Source organism: Oreochromis niloticus, linkage group LG3, assembly GCF_001858045.2.
Source record: "Oreochromis niloticus isolate F11D_XX linkage group LG3, O_niloticus_UMD_NMBU, whole genome shotgun sequence".
Taxonomy (NCBI): domain Eukaryota; kingdom Metazoa; phylum Chordata; class Actinopteri; order Cichliformes; family Cichlidae; genus Oreochromis; species Oreochromis niloticus.
This window is the reverse complement of record NC_031967.2, coordinates 24,701,899-24,729,417: the sequence shown is the minus strand read 5'-3', so window position 1 is coordinate 24,729,417 and position 27,519 is coordinate 24,701,899. Positions and strand designations below refer to the sequence as shown.

General features: G+C 40.2%; 1 protein-coding gene and 1 long non-coding RNA gene across 2 annotated transcripts in view; one reads left to right on the top strand and one right to left on the bottom strand.

The window, feature by feature from the left end:
- The window catches only part of LOC109194482 (B-cell receptor CD22), a 477,380-nt gene that overhangs the window by 393,201 nt on the left and 56,660 nt on the right, over nt 1-27,519 (bottom strand). Inside the window, exon 6 of the mRNA XM_025905643.1 lies at nt 961-1,190. Within this exon, the coding sequence (XP_025761428.1) occupies nt 961-1,190 (230 nt within the window). The remainder of the gene's footprint in view (nt 1-960; nt 1,191-27,519) is intronic.
- Nucleotides 21,857-27,404, top strand: LOC109204492 (uncharacterized). Its single transcript, XR_002063986.2, has 4 exons — nt 21,857-22,285; nt 23,725-23,880; nt 25,145-25,224; nt 26,148-27,404. It is a non-coding gene; the product is annotated as an uncharacterized LOC109204492 (long non-coding RNA).

Below are 27,519 nucleotides of genomic sequence, written 5' to 3'. Positions count from 1 at the left end.
TTCTGCTGTTCAATACCGAAGAAATGTAAACTTTTTAAAATGATGCCAAATTGCAAAAGCCTTAGCAGTGTCTCTAATAAAACCTCTGTAACTTTGCTTTGCTTCACTTCAGCAGCATCAGATAATGTTTATATGTTGATTCATGGATTTCTTCAGTTTTTGTTCTACTGCAGAATATTTTTAAGGTTATCTGCTATAAAAAATCAGGCCATGCTTCATGTATTTCTGTTTTATCCTCAGTTACTTTGACACATCTGCTGTGATGTTTATATCTCTGATGAAGTCTCACAAGTGTCAGTACTAATAAATGATCAGAATTATAATATTTCTGACTGAGTCAAACTTGAATTGAATAAAATTGAACCAGGACCTTGTGAATAGGAATCTAATCGATTCCAGAAATCAGTGAAGATACCCAGCCCTACACAACAGCATTTGTTTTCATTCAAAGGCTTTATGGCTTTTCCTATAATACCTGGTGGGCTGGTGTCTAGTCAAAATTCCTGGGCCGATTTTTTGTCCCAGTCCAGCCCTGATCCACAGTACAATGAAACAGGTTCTTCGTTTGGCCTTCCTCCACCAAATATTATAAACTGTGTCTTGGTAGTTTTAACCTCACTGAAAGACAAACAAACTGAAGAACTGCTGGTATCACTGCTGTGATTGTCCTTTCTGCTCTCAGTGTGGCTCTGACTCTGACTGGCACCAAGCACAAGTTTATAAGATGACACAAGCGATCTGTCTTACTTCAAAACTACACTAACGATGCACCTGATTTATTATGTATTTCTTAAAACTGTCATCTCTTTACTTTCCCCTTTAAATTAACCATTTCAGAGTCACAGTGCACTCAGTTGTGTGTCTGTTTTTTCGAGGGTCTGAATTGTTTCTTGATGAAGAGTTTAAACAGACGTAGAAATGAAAACAGAAAACTTCAGTTTGAATCGTAGACCAACTCACATGAAACTGTCAGTCTGAAGGCATCACTCCATCCTGTTAAGAGATAGTCACTGCTACCCCGACATCTGTAGTCTCCACTGTGGGACACTGAAACTCTGCTGATCCTGTATTCACTGGATGTTGGAGGGCTGTTTGTGTTGGGTGCTGTCCATTCATATTTCCACACCTTTCCTTCACCTCCCTGAATCTCACATCTGAGAGTGATTGTCTCACCAGTGAATATCTGAGACCAGCTGTGCTGCAGCGTCACATTGACCCTGGTGGAAACTTTCCAGAGTAAAATTCCTCAGTTAGGACACAAAAGGAATGAATAAACATTTTTATAATCCCTGTAGCTGAAACTCCTCCTGCTGGCTGACTGAAGATGGAAAAGAAAAATGGTTTCTTTAAAAAGGCCCAACAGAACAAAAACAGATGCAAAAATCTGGAATGAATGTTTTATGTTCACCTTTCTGTTCAGATCAATAACTTTAAAACAGCTGAACTCATTTCAAGCATTTATGGAGTGGTTTCCAGTAACAAGGAAAGGTGAGCAAACACTGCATCATTAAAAACACCATTCACTATTATTTCCATCTACATATAAAATAATTTTGAGATTGTGGCGGGTGTGGTTTGTCGCTCAGGTGCAGTGGAGGGGTGGAGCCAGGCGCAATCATCTGATCACATGTCCCCTTATTTCAGTAGGACGCCGGGGCCTGGACGGGAGAGAGGAGTCTGGAGCTGTGCCATAGTCACGGGCACAAAGACAACAAGGAGCGACTGGAAAGCTGCTCTATAAAGAAACTGCACTGTAAATAAAACAACACGTGTGTTGTGTGTGTGTGTGTGTGTGTGTGTGTGTGTGTGTGTGTGTGTGTGTGTGTGTGTGTGTGTGTGTGTGTGTGTGTGTGTGTGCGAGAGAGAGAGAGTTTATACTTAGTATGTCAATAAGAAACATCAGGGGGGCTGTACTCTATGAGAAACAGGACAAAACCTCATTTTTATTTTTATTCTAGAACTGTTAATTAATTAATTAAAAGCATTGGTGGCAGTTTAGCTTAGTGGGTGAGCAGATGACCACATGCCTTAAGAGCAGTGGGTCCGTCTCTTTCTCCCCACTGTCCTGTCTACCTACACCAGGGGTGGGCAGCTCCAGGCTTTGAGGGCCGGTGTCCTGCAGGTTTTAGATGTGTCCTTGATCCAACACAGCTGATTCAAATGGCTAAATGACCTCCTCAACATGTCCTGGAGTTCTCCGGAGGCCTGGTAACGAACTAATCATGTGATTCAGGTGTGTTGACCCAGGGTTATATATATATATATAAAATCTGCAGCACACCGGCCCTCGAGGCCTGGAGTTGCCCACCCCTGACCTACACTGTTTGTGTCCAATAAAGGCTAAAAAGCCCCCCCCCCAAAAAATAAGAGCATTCATGGTTCACACATTTCATGTGTAGTTATCGCTTCACAGCTCATGATGATGTCGATGACTGTAGCTGTGCTTCTAGGTCACGTGTCTACAGAGCCACAAACAACCAGCACAGAGGTCTGATCGCCCAGTCAGTGACAGCAAGATGTACAGAAAATGTGCTGCTCATACCTAAACATAGCAAACCATTTTTTTTCAGTCATTAAATATTAAACTATTATCATTGTTATAATTGTCTCATTGTTTCTCTCTCACAGAAAAAGACATGTGATGGTCTCAGAACATGAAGTTCTTTACACCCTCACTGTGTTTCGCCCTCTTCACTGATCCTCGGTTAATCACGTGAGAATCACGGGCCCCAGAGAAATCTTTATTAAACGATCCAGCACTGAGCTGACTGAGTACCTTCAAAAGTAACTAAAAAAGGTTTTTATGACAGCTCCACAGCCATTGGTCGAGATGGCCTGTGAAATGAGCCTATCACATAGAGTGATGTCACTCTGTCCAAAAACTATAATTGATAACAGCAACTGGAGCATCAGGGGCCAAATCACAAAACATGCTTATGAATGACTGAACCATACATTTCATTTCTGACTGATTAACTTACTATTTTTTTAAAGATAAAAACATTATTATTATTTGTTATAACAGTTTTATTCGCATAAATAACTTGACAGGTTGGGGTCATAAATCACTGTGTGACAAAATTTTATGTCATAATATTATCCCTCTCTGATCTCCTCCAAACTTTGGAGAATCCCTGCTTTTTTTTTTATTACATATGACATTTTTAAACTCACCAGTTTCCTGAATGGTGACTGGATCACTTTGTGCTATGAGTGAAGTTGTGTCTGTTCTCCATCCTCTGCATTGGTATTTTCCTCCTTTAGAGATCTTGATCACTTTATCTGATCCAACAGCTTCTGTGGACTTCACTGCAGGTGAGGTTTCTCTGACCCACTCATGTTTTAAGTCAGCAGAGTGTTTCACATCACAGGTCAGTGTCACACTGCCCCCTGCTGGTATGGTTGTGTTGTCTGCTGTTACAGTAACATTCACTTCATGTCCTGCAATTAAGAAATACAAAAAAAAGGTTTTTTGAGGTTAAATTCTTTGTTTGCAGTTTTGTTTATTGATCTTTAATTTATTCCTTCAGTGTTTCCTATCTCATCCTCCTGTGTCAGTTCCCCTTTATTAACTTTATTATCGTGAGTTTACTATTTACTTACTAATCCACACTCCCTGTTTTATTTTTGTAATGTTCATTTCCTGCTTTATTTTGGTAGTTATTTTTTTCTTGTGTCTTATATTAAATTTTACTACTCTCTCAGTGTGTGTGTGTGTGTGTGTGTGTGTGTGTGTGTGTGTGTGTGTGTGTGTGTGTCTAAATCAGCCAAAATAAAAGTTTCAATTATTCAGTCCATCTACGAGTGCAGTTAGCTCCTTGTCTTCGAACACATGACAGGATGAAGAAGTTTAAAATTTTTCTTTTCTGCACAGTTCAGATCAGTAACTAGCTCTATTATGGTCAATGATTTATCCACTAATTAAATATAAAACACAGAACTACATTTTCAGAGACAATCAAAGGTCACAAGAGGTTCCAAATATTTAACAATGATTCATTATGGAAGAAGGATGAATTCACAACATTCACTTTTGGGGGGAATTCAAGCTGTTTTATTTTAAATTAAACCACTCATATTTTATGTCAGCAGAGTGTCACACTGCCCCCTGCTGGTATGATTAATCTGTCTGCTGTCAGAGTGACCTTCACTTTCCCTCCTGTAATTTAGAAAAAGTTCAAAAGCATAAATTTATTTTGCTGAATGTTTTCGATGCAAACTTATTGCAAAATGCAGCCACACAATTCAACACACTGAACATCTACAGAGGCTTTGCTTTGACAGCTTTTAATCAAAACACTAAATGAGGGAGTATGAAGGTAACAAACTCTATGCTGAGCTCAGAGCAGCCTTTGGTTACCTTATTCTTGTTGGTTTTTCTTGAAGGTGTATTCTTTTTGTAGCTTTTGAAAATTTTATAATTCCAAGAGGTAATCCAAAAAAATCCTACAATATAATCCAGGATACATGCCTATAGCATGATTCAGTGAAATAATATGCACTGTCATGGTCGGGCTGAGTTGGCTGTATTTTTCCATGATGCCTCTGCACTTCCACCTCTGGGAGGAGCCCTCATCATTCCACCTGCTATGTGCACCTGATTGTGATCCAGGACAATCAGCCGTATTTAAGTCCAGTGTCAATGTCTCTATTTTGCCAGTTTGTCAGCTAACCACATGCTAATAACAGGCAGCCTTTGCTTCTTGTTCATTATTTCTATGATTAATGTACCTTGTTTTTCTTGTGCTCTCAGTAGTTTCCACCAATCACATTGCGTGTAGTTTGCATTCCTACCTAGATGCTGGTGTTAACTTGTAATACCTCAGGCTGTTTCATGTTCACAGACTCTTCATTAGCTGCCTGACCTCCTGCCTTCAACTGTTTAGTCAATGACTGGAATAATCAGGTTGAACTTACTCCACTCACCCACCTTCCAGGACACTTACCCGGCAAACGTTACTCCTCCCAGAGCAACCTCTACTCCACACGCCTTCCAGTGGGACATGCCCGGAACACCTCACCCAGGACGCACCCAGGAGGCATCCTTGTCAGATGCCCGAACCACCTCAACTGGCTCCTTTCGATGTAGTGTAGCAGCTGCTCTACTTTGAGCCCCTCCCGGATGGCTGAACTTCTCACCCTGTCTCTAAGGGAGAGGCCAGCCACCCTTCGGAGGAAGCCCATTTCCCCCGCTTGTATCTACAATCTTGTTCTTTCGGTCACTACCCACAGCTTGTGACTATAGGTGAGGGTAGGGACGTAGCTCGACCAGTAAATTGAGAGCTTTGCTTTTACACTCAGCTCTTTCTTCACCACAACAGACCGGTACAGCGTCTGCATCACTGTGGCCGCAGCACCAATCTGTCTGTTGATCTCCTGCCCCCTTTTCCCATCACGCATGAACAAGACCCCGAATTACTTAAACTCCTCCATTTGGGGAAGGAACTCATCCCTGACCCAGAGTGGGCACTCCACCCTCTTCCGGCTGAGGACCATGGTCTCAGATTTGGAGGTGCTGATTCTAATTCTCTCTGATCATATATTAGCATTTTAACCAATAATCTCAATTAAATGTTTGGTTTCTGATACAAAATATAACACAAAGGGCGTCATTTAGAGCAACACAGGAGAAGCTAAATACTAGTTAAGAGCAACACATATGTCTGTAAAGGTTCTCAGTCATCCAGGTCATCATAGTCTAAGGAGCTTGGAAAGAAAAGCGTCTGGACTTCTTTAAGTTGCTTGAAGACGTTTCACCTCTCATCCAAGAAGCCTCTTCAGAAGCTTCTTGGATGCTTCTTTCCAAGCTCCTTAGACAACAACACATATGATATAAATGGAAGAAAAAACAATTTCTCACCTTCAGAGTTTCCATGGATGACTGTACTGAGCACTAAAATAATGAATGAAACATCATCAGACATTATACAACTGACAAAATCGCAATAAATATATAAACTTTGGCTTTTTAAAGGTAAATCTTCAGATGGCACAGTTATTGCTCATTACCAAACACCTTTCTGCGTTAGTATTAGTCAAACAGGCTGTAAACATGAAAAACACAGTTAAAATTAAGTATGTAAAATATGAAAGAATATAATTTTTCAGTGCAATCAACATAAAAACAATATTAATAAATTGTGAACAGTAAATGTAATGTATGCAACAGTTTAAACAGTCACTAGTCTGCTGTGTTGAAGCTGTCAGGTAAACAGGGTAAAGCAGTGATACACTGTAATTGTCACCAGTGAGAAACATTTTCCTTCATCGCTGCCATTCAAACAGTAAAGGTGTGTATTGTACTTACAGAATAACCCCAGCAGACAGAGCAAAGAGTGCCCCATCCTCACGTACAGCCCTGCACGCTGATCTGCATCTAATCTCAAAGTGTTCGACTTTGCATTGACAAAGAGAAGCTGCACTTAATGTAGAAAAGACCAGAGGTTTTACTCACCTCCTCCTTCTATCACCTCTCCCTGCTTCCTTCCTTTTACACCTACCTCAAACAGCTCCTGTAGCTTTGGCCACAGCAGTTGTGTGACGTGTTCACATTTCCTGTCCACTGCAAACATTTAAGCTAAACTAGATGCAACATACTGTGTGTGTGTCTGTGTTTGTGTGCTATTTACAAAGATTTTGACCTATGAAACATGCCACTAGGTAAAGGTCTGTCAGCAGATTATATCTGGTCCTGAAAAAAAAACAGGTAAATGATGAGATGGAGAACAGGTAGTATGTTTTTCTCTGTTAATAAAGGTCTAAAGAGCTAAGTTAGCTCCTACTATCTCAGCAGCAACATGTTACATTTCAAAGTGCAAAATAAACAACATAAGGTTTTATCTTTACTTGGTATGTCACCCATATGGATCACATGCGTGATTTTTACAACTTCCTAACCTAAAAAAAAAAAGGGGGGGGGGGGGGGGGGGGGTGTAACACAACACTAATTCTCAATTTGAAGAAGGTGCTCCCTTGTGGTGTGAAACAAAGATCTAAAAATTAAGGCCATGATTCAATAAAATTACACTTGAAGACTTACATAATATAGAAAATTGAATCACATAATTACATAAATCACATTATGGTTTGTCACACTTATCTCAACTATATACTGTAGAGCAGTGTTGGGAAGGTTACTTTTGAAATGTATTCCACTACAGATTACATGCCCCAAAATGTAGTTTGTAACGCATTTCGTAAAGTTACTCAATGTAAGTAACGTATTCTGAATACTTTGGATTACTTAATATATTGTCATGCTTTTTACAACTATATGCATGTACTGTCAGGGCTCTGTGTGCGGGCAGGTGGAGAGGAGGATCCAAATGCAGGACTCGAACACTGATTTGCAACTCAAAAAAACCTCAGCTTTATTTGCTGGCAGAAAAACAAAACATAAACTGAGCAATGGTACTGAACATGAAAATACTGAACAGAAAAACACACAGGCATAATCCAACACAGGGCGGTAATCAGGGAATGGGCAACAGGAGGGAGACACAGCTGGGAGGGATTGGATTAACGAGACAGGGGAGCAGTAGAACTGAACACACTCACATGAGACACAGATCTTCACAATAAAACAGGAAACAAGAACCCACTAAACAAAGACGCAGACAGAGAGGCAGACAGAATATAACACATGAAACAGCAAATCCTTGGACATGGATAAACAGAAACATGAAACTCATCATCATCACCACCACCACCACAAGCACTACAAGAGAATAAGAAAACAATCAATAATGCCAAAACACACCAAAATAACAAACACAGATTCATCATAAAACCCAACAAAGCGCCAGATAAACATAAAGAACAATCCATCATTCGAAAATAAACCAAGACATAAGAAACTCAAAATGCTGGTCAAACCGACCCAGAACCGTGACAGTACCCCCCCTCTAAGGGCTGGCTCCCGACAGTCCTAAACAAAAAAACAGCACAACAAAACAGAGCACCAGACCAGGGCGGGCAGAGGGGGTCCAGGAAGGACCGCGAAGCCAGCGGCGGGGATGAGCTCTCTCCGGAGGCCGGCCTCGATGGCCATAACGCCCAACTAGAGGCCTGGAAAGCGGCCGGCAGAGGCGAGGTGGAACAGGCCGAGCTGGATCTGATGACGGTGTGGCAACCGCAGGACAAGAGGAGGTAGAAGCTGACGCCGCAGGACCAGGCGTGGATGAAGACACAGAGGCTGGACCAGGCGTGGATGAAGACACAGAGGCGGGACCAGGCGTGGATGAAGACACAGAGGCGGGACCAGGCGGCAGCGTGGCGGCTGTGGGACCAGACGGCAGTGTGGCAGCTGCGGGACCTGGCAGTGATGCTGCAGGTGTTGATGGTGCAGGCGGTGATGCTGCAAGTGACGGTGTGGAAGTTGTAGGTGGTGGAGCAGGTGGTGGCTGAACGGACGACCCAGAACCATCAGCAGACATGAGGATGTGCTGGCTGGGTCCTCCAGGACCCCCAGCAGACGAGGCGTGATGCTGGATGGGCTCCTCGGGCCCTCCAGCCAACAAAGCAGGAAGCTGGCTGGGTTCTCCTGAACCCCCAGCTGACGAGACTTGAGGCTGGACGGGCTCCTCGGGCCCTCCAGCTGACGTAGCAAGATGCTGGCTGGGTTCTCTTTCACCTGAACTTGGTGGCGAGTAGTCTTCGGTAACAGTATAATTATAGTATAGTATAGTCAGTGTTGGGGAGTAACGGAATACATGTACCGCCGTTATGTATTTAAAATACAAAATATGAGTAACTGTATTCCGTTACAGTTACCGTTTTAAAAGGTGGTATTCAGAATACAGTTACTTTGTTGAAATAAATGGATTACACGGCGGTGTTTTCCTCTTTCATATTGTCGCGGGTCAGGACTGTTTAGGTTTTGTTTGACAGCTACGTTCTGTTGTTCCAGGCGGCAGCATTACGGTTGCCATGGTTACAGGGTGATGCTCTCTCTCTGCGTGTTTCCTGGGTGAGAGAGCGCCTTTTTGTTGTTGTTGTTGTGCTAAGCTAATAGGCAGAATGCTACAGCTCTAAAGAATGTAGTATCATGGGCAGTGTAGTCCGTGCTGCAGCGAGAATGGACTGCCATACACGTTATGTGTCTGTGAGCGAGGGAGGGAGAGAAAGGAAAAGTCCGAGCTGTCACGGAGCAAAAACGGGAGCTGGAAGCATGTAAATATAATAATAACCACTGCAGCCAAGAAGAGTGCCTGACGAGCCCAGCTGTAAGTAAGCTATTAAGACTCAACTGTACACTGTGTTCGTGTTTTCCTCCGGAAAAAATAAGTTCCGTTGGAGCAGCCTTTCAACGCCTCTCTCTGTCTCTGGCAAGCAAAGTTGACCCAGACAACAAAGTAAAGCTATTTTTCGGCTACCAGCCCGACACGGAACCCACCGTATTAGCCAGAGGTCCCTTTACTACGGTTTGGAGCCGCGGACCTTCAGTAACAGTAATAAATCACAGCAATAGTACATTCACGTAGTTCATTCAAGCAAGATAATATATTAAGTAATCCAAAGTATTCAGAATACGTTACTCTCATTGAGTAACGTAACGGAATACATTACAGAATACATTTTGGGGCATGTATTCTGTAATCTGTAATGGAATACATTTTAACAGTAACCTTCCCAACACTGAGTATAGTATAGTACAGCACTAGTACATCAAAGATACTGAAGTAGCACATAATCCAGGTAGCTACCACAACTAAAACAAGGTACTTGCAATAGGCTAACATTAGTTTTTTTTTTAAAAAGAACTTACTTCCAGATGTTTCTTTAGGCTTGAGTCTTTTGACACTGAGAGCAGCTTGGTTGCGTGCAGTTTGCACTGCATGGTCAGATTTCGCCCATCCCTGTGGTCTTTAAATATGAAATTGGTGTTGACATTTCCAAGTAGGAAATGCATTCGTGCCCGTGCACTGCTGGCTCTGTTGTGCTGGCTCTGGGTCCATTGTTTAACTGATGCCACCAACATTAACAGGATGCTTACATTAGAGACTCTTATTGCATGTTTTGTTTGGATTTCCATCTGAGTGGAATTACCAAAAATAGAGAGGGGATCCAGGGGACCCCAGTATGTGAGGCTGTGGGACTGTGTGTCTGAGGTGGTAGCCTGTACCACAGGGGTCTCACAAGGAACAGTACTCACCCCTTTCCTCTTCACCCTGTACACTGCAGACTTCAGTTATAACACGGACACCTCCGGAAGTTCTCAAATGACACAGTCATTGTGGGTCGGGTGTCGGAGGGAAACGAAGTGTAATACAGGGGGGTCATCAATGACTTTGTCAGTTGGTGTGAACAGAACCATCTTCGCATCAATGCCAGCAAGACGAAAGAGCTAGTGATTGACTTCAGCAAGAAGTTTCTTCATTAGTGACAGTTTTCTTGCGTCCACATTTGGCAAATCCAACACTGAACCAGTTTCACAAAACTTAGCAAGCAGTTTGCTAACTGTAGCATGGGAGATGGGTGGTCTCGTAGGGTGTCTTTCATTGAAATCTGCTGCAATGACTCGGTTACTGAGTTCACCAGATATCAACACAATTTCGATCCGCTCGTCACGTGTTAACCTCTTCGACATGTCAATGGCTGTGAACAAAGAGAAACTTGTAAATAACTCATGAAAGAATAAAGTTACGTTGAAATCAAGCACACCATTGTTTTTCTTGTGACATTATCAATAAGTCTGATGTGTCACATGGCCCTCTTCCTATTGAAAAAACAAAAGTTGTATCCAAGATGGCCGACTTCTAAATGGCCACCATGGTCACCACCCATCTTGAGGAGTTTGCCCCCTCACATATACTAATGTGCCACTGTCAGAAGAGAATATTGTATAATGTGATCAGCTATATGAAATGTATCTTTTTATTTTATCATTAAGCACATGTCTATGTGACTTTTTACCTAGTAACTTGTGTGATGAACTTATGCAGATACTAACCGCTTCCTGTTTTAAAGAACATTTAGATGTAGAGAAGTGAAACCTCAGCTCTTTGCTAGAACATACAGATGTAGAAAAAAGGGGAAAAACCCGCTGTTTTGAGTGACGTTGTTATCTTTGTAACACACCACACACACACACACACACACAGAACAATCTTGTATAAATAAAGGACGCAGACAGTCATGAGGTGCAAGTCCCCTCACGAGTGAAAGAACTGCAGTGTTTGTGTTTTCTAAACTCAGGAGTCTTGGCTAAAGAAAGAACGGCAGGGTGATTTAAAGAAATCCCCTGTCAGCCACAAACAGGACCTTAATATCACCAACCATTCCCATGTTATTACAGTTGTTGGGAAGGAAGTATTATTTTTTGTTATTTTTATTATTTCCATTTATTATTTTATTTTTATTAATTCTATTTTTATTATTTTGTTATTACTGTTATTACTGTCATTACTGTTGCATCATAATCATATAGCAAGCATATGTATACAAGAAGTATTGATACAAGAGGTACTGATATTGCATTCAAATGTTCAAACATATTGGTATCATATCAGCCTTTATTACAGGTCCAGTAACAACCACTTTAAACTGTTGAGTTGAATCTATAATCTTAAAATGTTTATAGGCAGATTACATTGCATTATTTGAAAGGCTCACCTCTGAATATAATCTGGGCCTAAAGGTCTTGACAGGAAACGGCAGGTTCGCAGAGTATGCTTTGCAGGAAATGAAACTGAAAGCAGAGTCTCAGGAGACTCTCACCAGTTTATTCTCTATTATCTTTTATGCATTTATATCTTTGATTAAGCTTTGATTAAGTTTTAAGTAGTTGTATTAGATTGAAACATTTGTTTTATACATTTTACATATAAGTCAAGATCATTACACACAGGATGGCCTTAGCCTGGTTGCCTAAGTTGAGGTCAAGTAAAGTGCAGAGCGAGGATCACACATGCACAGACACAGACACACACACATACACCCACATACGGTTAGAGAGGTTCAGTTGTGGGTGAAAGTTTAATCATGTTTTGCTTGTGGCTGCAAAATTGTGCCTGCGTACGTGACTGTTTGATGAAGAAGCAGATGCACGATGCGAGAGCTGAGCTGGCTTGCGGGAAACCACCGGGGAGAAGATGGAAGCCAGTGTCCTTTTAATTGTGTCACAAGTTGTAAATAGAACATTTGTGGTTTTGAGTTGACGTATCCATGTAATTTACGCAAGAGGGGGCATTCTAATACCCCGATGCATAAAAACTGTGTTCTGACGTTTTGGAGATGAGATTTTGCTGCTGTTTGTATACAGTGTCCATCTCCCACGCTGCGTGTGCTTCATTAAAAATCATTCGTTGACTCCACTTGACTGGGTCAGTGTGTTATTCCGATCTCCCACATCTCTCTTGTCCTCAAAATGAACCTTAACACAGTGTATCCATATAAATGGCCCACCCTGTACTTTAGAGGTATGTCTTATATGTTGTTAATCTAGAAAGAGGAAGTGGCCTGTTTTGGAGTTTCAATAAGAAGAAAATCATATCAGCAAGATGGAAATATAGCGTATTTAATTTACACATTTATGAACATCTACATAGAAAAAACCCACTCAACCCTGACAAGAATAATTCTAAGAGTATGGATGGGTGGATGAACAGCTACAACATGTACATACAGAGACTTTTAAAGGCAGCTGCTTTTCAGCATGAGAAACAAGTTTTTCACAGTTTCTCTTGATGCACACATACATTGTTTTCTCTTTAGTATGTGATCACCACAATGACTCCACTTTTGCCTGTTTTCACACAGTGGCATGTATACTTAAATACCTTTGTATGCAAGGCACATTTTTGTCTGTCTGTGTATTAATTCCTCGTTAACTATCTGCTGTGAGGTGAAAACATAAAACAAGACATCTGCTAAACGGAAGACCTCAGAAAGAAACCACAGGCTGCATTTCCTCTTTTCTAGGTGACCTGAACTATCAATAGACAAAAACAAGCCTGTGGTAGAGCAGGTGGTAACCACCACCAGTCTTCTACACACATTTAGACATTACAGCCTGCTCAGAAGAAGACAAACATATATAACAACATATTGTCATGTTTGTACTTTGATCTTTTATTACTGTTTGATACTGCTTCTTAAATTAAACAATCACTGCAGGTCTGAATTTATCGGATTTTAGTGTTTTAAACATTTTTAATTCATCAAGAAAAAAGCATACAGTATTCTCGATTTCTCTCTGGATTGATAACATTTTTATTATTATTTCTTTTTTTTGCAGAGGCCTCATTTGTGCAGTGGCGTGATTCCAGATTCTACAGTCTTGACACCAAAATGTAGCAGCCAGCCCCTCCTTTGAGAGTGGGTGCTGGGTGGATCTCGGTAACAGCCAACAAGGCATCATCTCCACAGTCAGCCTGGCATTTTGCAGGCTGAACAAAGTGGCTTCTCTATTACAGTTGGTCCCTGCATCTTGAAGGACTCTTAGGTGCCAGTCTTGTATCTTGCAGACAGATAGCCCCTGTGCTCTCAGGGGTTGGCCTTCGCATCTGGCAGGGCCCTGATCTGGTGGGCATGTAATGTGCTTAAGGTATTGGACTGCACCATCTGTTCACCGGGAGAGTTACTCTGTGCACATGTAATATGTACCAGAGTGAGAGATAGGCTTGATGTCACAGAGAACATAAGAATACTTTGTGACCTTGGTTTTTGGGCGCTGGTTTAGCTCACTGGGATGAGCTGGCAACCATTTATTGCATTGCGTAGAGCAGCTGACCTGGGTTTGAGTCCAACCCATGGTCCTATGCCAGATGTCTTCCCCTTTCTCCCTCTCCCCTGTCATTCTTCACTGCTCTGTCCAATAAAACTAAAAAGGGCCCACAAAAACCTTGTGGTTGAGTGAGAGATTATCTCTCCAGCTTCGAGGGCTTTTGGAGACCTGTTCCTATTAAACTAAGCCGTGGGGTGTGACCTTGTAAACCAGAGTGTATTAAAGAATTTCAAAACCCTGCCTCGTGTGTCATTCCGTACACATGGAATATGTAACATTTCATGTGTGGAGAGAGAGTCTCTCGATCAGAGAAGTAAGGTTATATATAGATGTGGATTCAGATTTCTTTATCCAGTTTCATATCTTTAAGTAGTAACTCTAACAAAAAAGTACAGTTTAAATATTAGTCTGCTATTTATAGTAAAATGAAGGACTTTCATTAGGAAATGGACAGTAAATATTTTTTTGTTTAAAGGAGTAAGAGAACAACAAACCAGACAGCTGACCTCTGACACAGAGTCCTTATAATCTGTCGATGCTGTCAGCTAGCAGTGCTAAAGCTGCTAAAGGAGAGCAGCACACATTTAGCTTCAACTGTTCTTTCTCATTTTAGTTCTGCAGGCTGATGGTGTGAATAAAATGAGATCATTGTTATATTCTAAGTGCAGAGATTGCACAAATGATCCTGCAGCTATGTGGACACCTACAATTATACCACACAGAAATATTCACACAGTATTTTCCACCATCATAAGTCTTTACTGAGAAATGAGACTTCCTGTGAAACTAAACCCAAGGTCCTCATTACACACAGTTAATATAAACTCCCCAATATCAACTTCAAATAAAATAACAATACAAATTTGATACAACCAAACAGAAGTTTTACATTGTGTTAACAGTCCTTAAAGTTCTAATGAATTAATAATGATTTATTTAAATCTGCTTTGGTTTTATTTATTAGTATGAGAAAACAACTCTGGTGTTCAGCGGATTTAGGACACCAGTAAATATATTGTGGTTACATTAATGGTCCCAGTCACTGTAGTTTCAAGTGTTACTGAATGCAGCATCATGTTTAAGGACAATAAAGTACTGAAGGTTTTAGGGTGGGGACACTTCCTCATTGAAGTCCATATGAGCACACAGTGTAGCTCAGTTTCTCACTGAGGTCCAAAATCAGCTTCAAAGACAACAAAGATAACAATCATCAAAATCCTCAGTTTTGGCAGACAGTGTCAGTCTTCCTAATAGTCTGAGTGCACCTGATATACTCTGCTTAACACATACTTTAAAATCAGCCTCTTTTAAAGTTGTAGTTAGGGTTACTTTTACAGCATGAACATGCACAGACTCTTGAAGGAAGCAGCTCCAAGGGTGCGAAACAAATATTTCACAGCTTCTCTTGGTGCCAACATGCACTTTTTTCTTTAGTGTGTCATCACCACAATGACGCATTGTATAAAAATGCGCCATGCAGACAGAAATTAAAGTGAACATTTAGACTTTGCATTTGTCTGGATTCCTTTTTAACTCTCTGCTGTGTGCTGATAACATAAAACAAGACATTTGAAACAAAGGAAACTTCAGGCTGAAACCACAGGCTGCATTTCCTCTTCTCTTAGTGGCCCAGTCTATCATTAGATTAAAAAAAACTGTCTGTGAGAGACCGACAGTAACCAACAACAGTGTTTTACACACATGTGGTTATTGCAGGTTGTTCAAAAGAAAAAAAATGTGTTATTCATTATTGTTTTGTTTGCTGTGTGACTTGTATTTGTGCAAATACACAAACATGGGTCATGATTATTTAATAACACTGATGTTGTTCCAGTTTTATCAGAGGAAGTTCACTTCCATTTAATGAACAGCTTGTAAGGCAGACAAAAAGTGATCGTGCCAAAGACAAATCACAAGTCATCTGTCAATGCTGGACAGAATAATTTATTTACATCATATCAGCCCAAAATGCACAAACCTAAATAGCAGGTAGCAAAACATGAGGAAGGCACAGATAGGCAGTCATTGTCCTTGGTCATTTATTATTATCATCTTATTTTCTGGTTTCTTTTGATTATGTAGTCTGTTAAGATTTCCTAGTTGTTAGGTTTCGGTTCTCTACTCTCTCTGTTCCAGTTCAGTCAGTCTCTGTGTAAAGCTCGTATCTCTGAGTCTGTCTCTGCATGTATGTTGAGTTTGCTGTTTTACTTTGTAGGTCCATGTCTGCAGAGCACAGGAGAACACACACTGTAAGTACACAGAGGGGGACGAGAAAACTGCACAAACTGTCCTTGCCTATGCCTAGCACAGCGTTGCTGGCCACTTTCCAGGGAACCTCGTTGTCATGGGCAGCTTTCTGAACTGTGTTGCTGCCTTCCAGGCCTCCGGATTTGCTTCACCCATGCCAGTGCTGGATCCGCAGTTGGCCCCCTGAACTGTGTTCTGGACGAAACTGCTCAGTGAGGAACTGTTGTGCTGTCGGCCTCCGGGTCGGCCACCTGACCTACTCATTTTACCCTCCTGTGCTGTTGTCCTACTGGTCAACCCCCTGAACTGGTTTGGACTCTGTTTCTCCAAGCTCTAGTACGTTTCGGTGGACATTTTGTGTTTGGAATACTGGTGCTCTTGTTTTGTTCATTGATTCCCTCCAGCGTGCAGTTTCCTTGTTTCCCTCTGTGTACTTCAAGGGCGTAGATTTGGCATGGATGGAAGGGACATGTCCCCACCAATATCCAGCGATTATTGAATTGTCCCCACCAATAATTTGATCTCTTCGAGTAAAGAAAAACAAAACAGATAGAAAGAAAAAAACATAGCAGTGCAGAAAGAGTTAAATTACGTTCTCTACTGGAGTCCTACCTCATGTGACAAATATGGCCAATGTGATTGGCTGTGCCTTTCAGGGAGCTCTGTTTAGTTTTAGCAGCAGCAAGCCTGCGCTGCAAAGACCTGCAAGGAGGAGAGGAGGATGGCAGCAAAAAGGAAGAACCTGGATATAAGAAAGTATTTCTCAAAGAAACCTGTAAGTCACTTAAAGCCAAGTTCACTCATAAAATGTGTCCGTCATAATAACGTTACAGGCTATGCTAGGCTTTGGCCCACATCAGTCTAAAATTGTATGTAATCATGAATAACGTGTTTTGGAAGCTAACTGCACCACAGGCAGCACTATTAGTTATCTCAGTCTCAGAGTAACATTTCTAATTTTGATTGAAACTGTCAGAGAAAACGGCAGCCTCGAGCAAGCCAGGATATTAGTTTACAGAGGCTGTTAAAATTATATGTCTAACGTTAAAATGTTGGTGACACAATAATTTCATCCTAATGGAACTGACATAGGGTTAATTTTTGAGACAAAATATCATGAGGTAGTTATGATTTTGCAAATATTCCACCTTGTAATGCAGTTTGCACAAATTGTTATAAAAATGCACTCACCCTACAAACATTACTGATGAGTCAGTACTGATGAAGCAGCTACACGTTTTATTCTTATTGTCATGTATGTCCTATTTGTCAGGTGACAGAAGAACCAACACAAAGCTCAGAGAGTAATGGTGACACAAGATCACAGGTGGAATTGGATGATGACTTGGTGGTTCATGACTGTATTTGAAGCACATGTGTGACTGCATGTATTTGGAGTGTCTCACTGTTATTTATCAGGTGACAGAGGCAGCTCTGCCATGTTGTAGCTGAGACAGAGGTGAAGAGGCGAGGTCACAGGTGACTGACTGATGATTTGGTGCTATAGATTAACTAGTATTTATTATCATGACAATTGTTAGGCTGCTGATATAAATTGATTCATTAGTGTATATTTGACAAAGAATCTGAATTGACATGTCTCAGTTTTTATATGGCACGAATCAATGTGTTATTTTATTAGGTGGCAATATGTCCTAGTGCAGTCAGAGGGGACAAAGGTGAGGCACATCAAGCACATAATAATAATTTTAATCTGAGGATAAAACACAGGTACTGAGGCTGAAAGAAGCTTCAGTGCTCTCAGAAGACTAAAAACATGGCTAAGGTCAACAATGACTCCAATGAGATTAAACAATGCTGCTGTATGCCATGTCCACCAGGAGAGACTGGACAGTATAGATGTAAAACCAATATGCCAGCAGTTTATCTCAGTTAACGAGAGGAGAAGGCATGTGTTTGGCTCCTTCACATAGTGGACACTGAGTTGTTGTGTGGGGCACCAGTAGTCCATGTCTGTTGCTGCAACAGTAGTTCATGTTTAGAATAAAAAATCCCAGCTCACTGATCTGATCGGGGCAACAGTGCCTAAATGTTGCATAATTTTGCTGAGAGATCTTTTACTTTGTGGTAATCTTAGATGAGTAGTTTTATGGACAAAAACCAGCAGGTCATTCAGTGTTCCCTCAGAGATTTTGATGTAATATAACTGAAGTAATGTTGTTAAGTCCCTAAAGTCATATTCTTTTATTGTCATGACTGTATTTGAAGCAATTTTTATTTTTGTATGATACCTGATTTATATGGAATATGGCTGACGTAAACTAAAGTCTAAAATACTTAATAATGTAACATTATATTGTTCACATATAAAACTATGAATTGTAATTTTAAATGGTTTAAAAGCATGTAGAATAGCATATGTAGGCAAGTATATTTCTGCTTTTTTTATCAAGAAGCAAAGACAAAAAGGGAAAAAGAGAAACAGGGCGGGGTTCGGTGGTTGAATCATCCGTCCCCATGCCAAAACCAAATCTACGCCCTTGGTGTACTTATAGAAATTCTGACAATCAAAGTTCTAAGTTATAGTGGGTTTTCTCCTGTGCTCGTTGTCAGAGCTCATTGTACGTTCTCTGCCTGTCATGCCCTGTGTTACCCCTGCTCTTTGTCTCCTCGCGTGTCCAGGATTTCAGCCTTCTAGTTCCTTGTGTTTAGTAGTTTAGTAATTAGTTTTCCCTGTTTAGGTTCTCTTAGCTCCACACCATCCATTTCCTGTTTTGTTTAAACATCAACAACTGTGAATAAAACTCCCTCTCAGTAAAGTCAGTGCCTGCTCGTGAATCCTTTCTCTCATCGCTTCATGCGTCTGCCTCCTCAGCCGTGACAAAGGCCGAACGTACGGTTAAATTGTAATCTTGGTTCTCTGAATGAGACGGTATGCATCTACTACATTACATATTCCATATGCACTGGGAATTATTTTACTATTAGTCAGAGCATGTAGAAACTTCTTTAAGTCTTAAAGCAAGAGAGATAATCTCTCATTGACTGTAGACTCTCTACTGAATTATGTTAGACATTTGTTATGTACATGATAACTCTTTAAGTGGCCCCAAGAGGAGACAGCCAACCCAATGTCCCAACCACGACTGTGGTTAAGTAAACAAGCTATTTAAGGGGCTGCCTGCATGAAGACTGGAACCAAGAAGACCCCGCATGATGTAGGAGAAAAAAAATGTAAACAAAGTATCCGCTTTTATTGGCCTACAAGTCTCACTGTGGAGACAATACCCAGCAGGCTACTCCTGAATTATGCTGTTGGCATGATTATACACCAGTAAGGCATAACATTATAAATATTCACAGATAAATTCAATAACGCTGAATATTTCTTTTTCATGGCACCTGTTAGTGAGTGCAATATATTGGGGAATAGTGAACATTTTATTTTCAAAGTTAAGTTTGTGAAGTCCAAAACTGTGATGGCTAGATGACTGGGTCATAGCATCTCTAAAATTGCAGCTCTTGTGGGGCGTTCCCAGTCTGCAGTGGTCAGTGTTTATCAAAATTGATCTATGGAAGGAACAGTGGTGAAGCAGTGACAGGGTCATGGACGGCCAAGGCTCACTGTACACTCAGAGTGAAGACTCTGACCTCTGTTCACTACAGAAACCACCACTAACGCTCCTGTGAGCATCAGAACTGGATCACAGAGCAATGAAAGTGGCCAGGTTTGATGAATCACTTTTTCTTTTACATTATGTGGATAGCTTGTGCCTTGATTACTCAGGACACACCAAGCACCAGGATTCACTATGGAAAAAAAGCAAGCCGGCAGAGGCAGTGTGATGTTTTGGGAAATTTTCTCCTGGGAGAACTTAGGTTCTGCCATCCATGGACGTGAATGTTACTTTTACCACCTACTTAATCAAACCCAGATGGCTGCGGCCTCTTTCAGCAGCACAATCTGTCCTGATCCATGGACACCCCACCTCACAACTTACTGGAACTGATCTGTGAAGTGTAGTACTCTGCTGACATTCAATGCGACAGCAACAGGTGAATCAGATTATTCATGACCTCTAGTGGGGGCATCTGTAACTGCATGCGATGTACAATGTACAATGAATGATGTGACCTCATCTTTACTCCATAATTTGGAATATTATTTAAATATGTGGAAACTCTTAATGCAGTGTTTGTGACCTTTGTTTCTCGCTGAAAATTTTAGATTTTTCAGTGACAAATTTAAACTTAGAAACACACACGTAAAGCAGCCATACACTTATGATACAAGGGAAGTAAAATGCAACACAAGACACAAGAAACAACTGACTACCAAAATAAAACAGGAAATGAGAATTAAAAACGAAACTGTTAAATAACCGCAACAAAAAAGTTAACAAAGGGCAACTGACACATGAGAATGAGCAGGAAAAACTGAGGTAACAAATGATGATCAATACAATAAATAAATCCTGAAATAATATTTGAGTTGTTTTTAAAGTTGTTGCAGAATAAAACAACGTGCATTCACATAATTACCATAAATGTCACCTGGAAATGTTTATGTTTTTCTGTTTATGTTTTATTTTTTCTTTGTGTCCTAAATTGTTCTAAATTGTTTCCAACAGAATCGTAGGGAATCTTCTTACTACCTGGCCTCAGATATTCACTGGTGAGACAATCATCTCTAAGATATGAGATACAAGGAGGTGAAGGCAAAGGGTTTGAAATACAAACAGGCACCACCCAACACAAACAACTTTCAAACATCAGGTGAATACAGGATCATCTGACTCCATCCATCTTCATCCCTATCATCCTCTTCTGTCACACCAACCCTCTGTATGTCCTTCTTCACTACATCCATGAATCTTCTCTGTTGTGTTTCTCTTTTCCTCCTGCCTAACAGCTCCATCTTCAACATCCTTTGTTTAGTATATCAACTATCCCTCCTCTGCACATGTCCAAACCATCTCAGCCTTGTCTCTCTGACTTTGTCTTCAAACAGCTCAACCTGAGTCGTCCCTCTGATGTACTCATTTCTAATCCTGTCCATTCTGCTCACTTCCAATGAAAATATTCTGCTCAGCTTCCTGTCTTTTTGTAAGTGCCATCGTCTGCAAACCGTACAGCTGTAGTGATTGTCACCTCTCTTCTCAACTTCGCTTCAACAACCCATAGTTTCCCATAGTTATTCCCTGTCCTTTGTTTTTTCTATCTCAGTACCTCAACAGAAATGTCATCTGGGTCTGCCTTTCCACTCTTCATCCTAAATGCTCCCTCAGTGTGGAAACTATTTACTGCTCTAATCAAATGAACAGTCTTAATGTTTCTGTGCTACACACAGCATGCTAACATCCAATCACACACACAAAGGTCTACCCTAATATCCTCTTTACCTTTTGTATTTGAATCATAACATTATAAATGAATGGAAACGACCGGATCATCATCAATAATACAGTGTAGTTTAGCTGCATTTACTGCATTTACTTTTTTTGTCAACCAGCAGATGGTGTATCACTTCCTGAGCTTTGAAGGGTTTCTCGTTCTTTGTGACACCTGCCATATTTGCTGCATTAATAGCTGGCTACCCCAGAGAAACCAGGCACAGCAGATTTCCAGTTGAGGAATTCCATTTTTCTTACGTTCAAAACATTTGTGTGGGTTAAAAGTGATTCTGCCTCTGAATTTTTGGATTGTCACAGGTAAGGTGAATATAATACCTTTTTATTTGAATAACTAATCTCAAACTTAGATTAGATTAGATAAAACTTTATTAATCCCTCGGGTGGGTTCCTCCGGAAAATTCTGTCTTAAACTATTTATTATTTTTATTTATTTCTTAAAGATATGTATCAGAGATTTCATTAGGAAATCTGTCTGTCATTGTGATGAATGAAGCATTACTGTCAGCCTAATGTGGTAAAACAAAATATATCAAAGTGGTTTCCTTTTTCATGAAAGAAAAACAGAATCTGTCATTGTCTTTAACCAAAACATCATATATCCTACAATTTTTGAATCACCCAGGTCATTGTCTGTTCTCCTTTTTGTATTATGTCATTAATTTATCTGTTTGGCTCGATGTTACAGAAATGGTTCCCACACCTGTCATTACAATGTTAAAGCTTAGCTCCAACCAGTCTGCTGGACTCTGCAGCATCACAGTAAACTGCTCCATCCAGGATTATTGGCTTTGGTCTGTTTGTGATGAAGACGGCTGCAGAACATCCTGGAAATCATTCAGTCAGGTCAACATCACCATCTTCACTGAGAACAGTACTGTGGTCTGCAGAGGCAACAACCATGTTAGCACAAATAAAGCTTCTGAAAGCTTAACACTGTGTAAGTATTAAATATTAATTATAAATAACATTATTTTAATCATCCTGTCTCAGTTGTTTTAACTCTAAGTATCACAAAGTAATGTGGTAACATCTGGACTGACGAGTTTACTGTCAGCATTTTAATGCATGCTAGCATTAGCCTTTCTTCAATCTACTTAGCACTGTTGTGTAAAAGTGAATTAATTAACTCTTTTGGTTATGAAGAAGTATTTGAGCCTCTGCTGCATGATTTAGTCAGACTTGAGAAGCAAGGTTTATTCGTGCCCCTCCTTGGTTAGGGGGTACAGTTCAGTGTGCTGTTGCTGATAACCTTGGGGCCCATGGGCTTGGAGGATTTGTGGAGAATTTTTCAGATAGTTATTTTTGTTGTTTCTGTACAGTCCAGCTTTCTGATATAAATACGTGTGCAGTAAAGACAGGATCATTTGAACGAAGAACAAAGGAAAATCATCGGCTTCATATCGAGACTGCTCAAGAACAAGGTGTGAACTGTTTAGGTGTAAGAAAATCGTGTGTGTTAACGGATAACCTCTCGTATTTTAATGTTGTTACTGGTTACCCTCCCGACATTGTCCACGATTTCATTGAAGGAATTGTTCTTGTCGAGTTGGCCCAGTGTATTGACCTTCTCATGTCAAAAAAGTATTTTTCTCTCGAACAACTGAACAATCGTATTCGTTCTTTTCCTTACAAGGAAGGAGATAAAACTAATCGCCCCACTGTGTTATCAAAAGCTGTAAGTAAGAAGAAGTGACGTTCTCTTCGGGGTAACGCACACGAAAACTGGTGTCTTATTCGCTTGCTTCCTTTTATCATTGGACCAAATGTCCCTGCTGATGAACCAGCCTGGCTGGTTATTTTAGACTTAAAAGATATTGTTGAGCTTGTAGCAGCTCCTGTTCACAGTCTTCAATCTGTTGCATATTTGGAATGTAAGGTCTCAGAGCACCAAGTGTTACCAACAACTATTTCCTAACCAAAAACTGATGCCTAAACACCACTTTATTGAGCACTATGCAGAAATGATCAAATGTTTTGGTCCTCTTGTCTCGTTATGGACGATGAGATTTGAGGCCAAGCATAGTTTCTTCAAACAGGCTGTTCGGAACATGAAAAGCTTCAGAAACATAGCCGGCTCTTTAGCTCGTAAACATCAGTCACTCTTTTGCAGCCACCTGATTCTGCCGGTCCATCTATAAATGTTTTGGGTGGCATGTTGGAATAACTTTTCTGTCAATTTAAAAATCTTTTTTTTTTTAATTGTAATTGATTTTGCACATTCCCATCTGATTAATCAATGTTTTTTCCCTTCTTTTTTTCTTTAAATTAAACCTGGACAGCACCAGAAGTTTTTGTCTGGGATTAGATCAGGTTTGGTCTGGATTTAGTCCTGTTTTTAACTGAACTATTTAAAATATTTTTTTTCGAACACTGTAGATCAATGTGGAGTTCACCCGAATCACCACAGTTCCACTGCTGTCCACATTCATGAGCAGTCTTGACCAGTACTCTGGCCAGTTGATGAAGATTCTATGAAAAAAAGGAGGGGAAACAGCGCAGCGGATCACAGCAGCGTTGTCTGCGATTTCACAGGTATTCTATCTTGTTAAAATGTTCTGTAACTAATAGATTAGTTGCAGGTTGATCTCAGGTCTGGTTATGAACCTGTCTTTATAACTTTCTTGGGTTATTTTATGCTTGTTCTGTCCTGGGTCATACTTCTCATCTTGGTTTTGGCTTATATTCTGGACTTGGTCCTGACATAAAGCAGAACTAAGTAACTCATGCCCCTAGAGCAGGGGTGGGCAATCTCAGTCCACGAGGGCCGGTGTCCCTACAGGTTTTAGATGTGTCCTCGAACCAACACAGCTGATTTAAATGGCTAAATTAGCTCCTCAACATTTCCTGAAGTTCTCCAGAGGCCTGGTAACGAACTAATCATGTGATTCAGGTGTGTTAACCCAAGGTGAGGTCTAAAACCTGCAGGGACACCGGCCCTCGGGGCCTGAGATTGCCCACCCCTGCCCTAGAGGCCATAAGTGCCGCTGCTGGCATTGTAGCCTTTTTCTTTTTTTGTTGCTCATTAATTTTCCAAAGGAATAATTATCTACACTGAGAAAAGACAAAGGCAGAGGACATTTAACATTTTGCCACAATTCAGTGACACAATAGATTATCTTTTTCACTCAAACTTGGTATAAATACTGCAAATGTAGTGGTAGCGCGCATACCTCATATTAAAGTGACAGTGTATAGTTTTTGTCATTAATTTCTGGAAATATCTATTGAAATGTTTTTGATTCCTTTGAACAACACTCCTATGCAACAACGCTTTTCTACCTTCTTGGTGGTACACCACGCTAAAGCTGCATTTTCCGTGGCCCAATGTATCGGAATCAGTGTAATTGGACTCATAACTTATAATCTTTATGGGAATGAGTTGGTAAGCTTCTCATTCTCAAACACAAAATACTGCTTGCTTGCAACGTGTTGCCCCCTAATGGCAGAAAACTACACACTGTCATTTTAAATATTGGAATAAAATCTGCTTTGCCCTTTAGTATATTTTGGAAAAGCAGACATTTGTGAAAGTAGGTGTCTGCTGTGCATCCAGTTAAAAACCATACATCTAGATTTTCAACTAGCAGGCTACGTCACATTACTGTGACATTGTTTCTCCCTGCAAGTTGTGAAATGAGGATTATAAATTCATCTTTATGGGGGAAAAGCGTGTTTAAAATTAATTAGGAACAATTCTGAATTGGTTAAACAACAATAAAAATGGACTTTTTAAGTTCTGTGGGGGTCTCTACAAACATCAAAACAGTAATTCCCCTGCATGTGTTGTTTTGTTTAGAGTTCCCGAATCGAAGTGAAGTGTGAATGCATCCTTAAAGCTGTGATTATATACCTGAATGAATCATCAAAGAGTACATGGTAAGTTTATTTTTAAAGGGATATTCCACCCCTCAGTAAAATTTTGACTGTCATAATTCCCAGAGTTTTGGAAGTTGAAAAATGTATTTTCTAAACAAGCCCAGGCATTCTCCTGATCTGGCAGCAATCAGTTTTCTTTAAATTAGCTTACAACAATAAAGTGCTTGGGAACTACTAGGATTTTGTTTCCATTCACTTACATTGTTTTATGGTAAACTAAAGAAAATAACCCTGGTCACCAGAATATTAATAATATTATTAATAATAATATTATTAATATTAGTACTTTGGCACAGATCCATGTGAGTGAGGTGTAAATCAACTCTTCAGTCAGTTTAGAGGGGAAAATACTCACCACCTGTTGTGTAGCAGGTAGCATCCAGCTGCTCCTGGATTCCAACTCTTCATCTTACAGCCATTTTATTGTTTTTGTCATCCTTTCTGTTACAACTCACACAACTATTGGAAATGCCCTCTCCTTGGCCAACTTGGTTATTTACTCCAAAGTCACATTTTATCTCAAGAGATTTGCTGTTTGCCCTGGGAATGTTCGCGAGAAAAATGTGCTCATAGGGTGTTTCGTTAGCATTGTGTGGCCGTACACCACACATGGTAGGGTCACCCACAAGTGTCCGTTTTTTAGTTTTGTTTTTGTCATTCGACTCCTGCCGTGTGAACCGGGCTTAACGGTGTGCACCGCTGCATGCTCCTTCTGCCCTCTGTCCATGTTTCATTTCTCTTCTTCTTGGTCTTTATTTGGTGATAGTCTTAAATCCACACTTTTCTTTGGACTGTTCTCCTCAGTCTCATTCAGGGATCTGTGTAATTAGGGTAGTGTGGACCATTTAACTAAAATGGAGTGAATAGACAGATGATGGGATGACCAAAATACAACGGATTTAAAATATTTCTGTCCTTTTCAGGATTTCAATGTGATGGAAGCTGAAGAGCTCGAGAGGATGGATTTTGGGTGTTTATAAAATAATCCACGAAGGAGCACAGCCTGATGACTCCCTTGAAGATGTTGGCATCATTATCGAGAGATGCACCGTCTTGCAGGATCTTCACGATGTGGCATGCAGGTGTGCACTTTTGTTTGGGCTAATTTACCGCCTCAATCTGAGTTACCCAAAGCCACTTCGCTACACATTTGAGTTCTTCCAGAAGGTGCTCACAAGTGCTGAAGAACAAACTCTGCCAAAAGGAGACGCAATGACTCTTCCAGATCGAAATGTCCCCCAAAATAAGTGCTCTGTTTTCTTGCTGAGTAAAAGTTTTACTGTTTAAAAGTTTATAAATATATAAATGTTGACCCTTGTTTGTAAATATTTTGTCATAGCTTTTAATATTTAAGAGATTTACTGAATGCCATTTTTCTTTTGATTGTGGAAAAGTAAAACATAATTCTGAAACTGAGTTTTTTGAACTGGGGACAAAATTACCCAGATTGATATATTTTTTTGTTTCACGTTAACATTTTATGCAGTTTGAGTTGCTGTGGTCATTCTGCAGACTGTAGCCATTGCAGACCTACAACTGTAGATCCTGAAATCATTCTGTCAGGTTTGACATCCTACTCCTCACTACACTGTCACTTAGTTGAAACTGGAAAGTTGTTTCAGATGTTTACATTTTGTTTTACACACTTCATTTAATGTTGCATTATGCAGTGTTGTTTCCCTGTTTAAGCTTTGCCTCATTAAAGGCTTTTGTTCAAGTTGTTAAAGCAACACATTTTTTTTTTTTTTTGTCTTTACACTGCATATTAGTTCTGGTGTACCAGGTTTCCATTGTAGGTCAAGGATCTTGAGTGTTATAAATGTTAAAGTGCATGTGCAAACAAATGTGAAAAGGTTCTAAGGTTGTCACCTGTACTCAAGTTAAGTGCTGGATTTTTGGTCTCAGCATTTAATTAAGAATATTTTGAGATTTGCTATATGCATTTTTTTTTATTAGAAATAGGAAACTTATAATTCTGAATCTGATTTTTGGAACTGGGGACTAAATCGCCCAGATTTACCTTTTTGTGTCACTTAAGTATTTTCAGTAATTGCATTATACAGTGATTTTTAAGTTGCTGTGGTAAATCTGCAGATCTGACTAGAATCACAAGTTGTTGTATTGAATTCGACATCTTACGGCACACTACAATGTCACTTTGTTGAAATTCGAAAGTTGTTTCCAACGTTTAAATTTTGGTCATGCACTTTAAGCATTTAATATTGCCTTATGCGCTGTTGTTCCCTGTAGAAGCTTTGCCTTGTTAAGGCTTACCGTAAATAAAGTTGATGATGC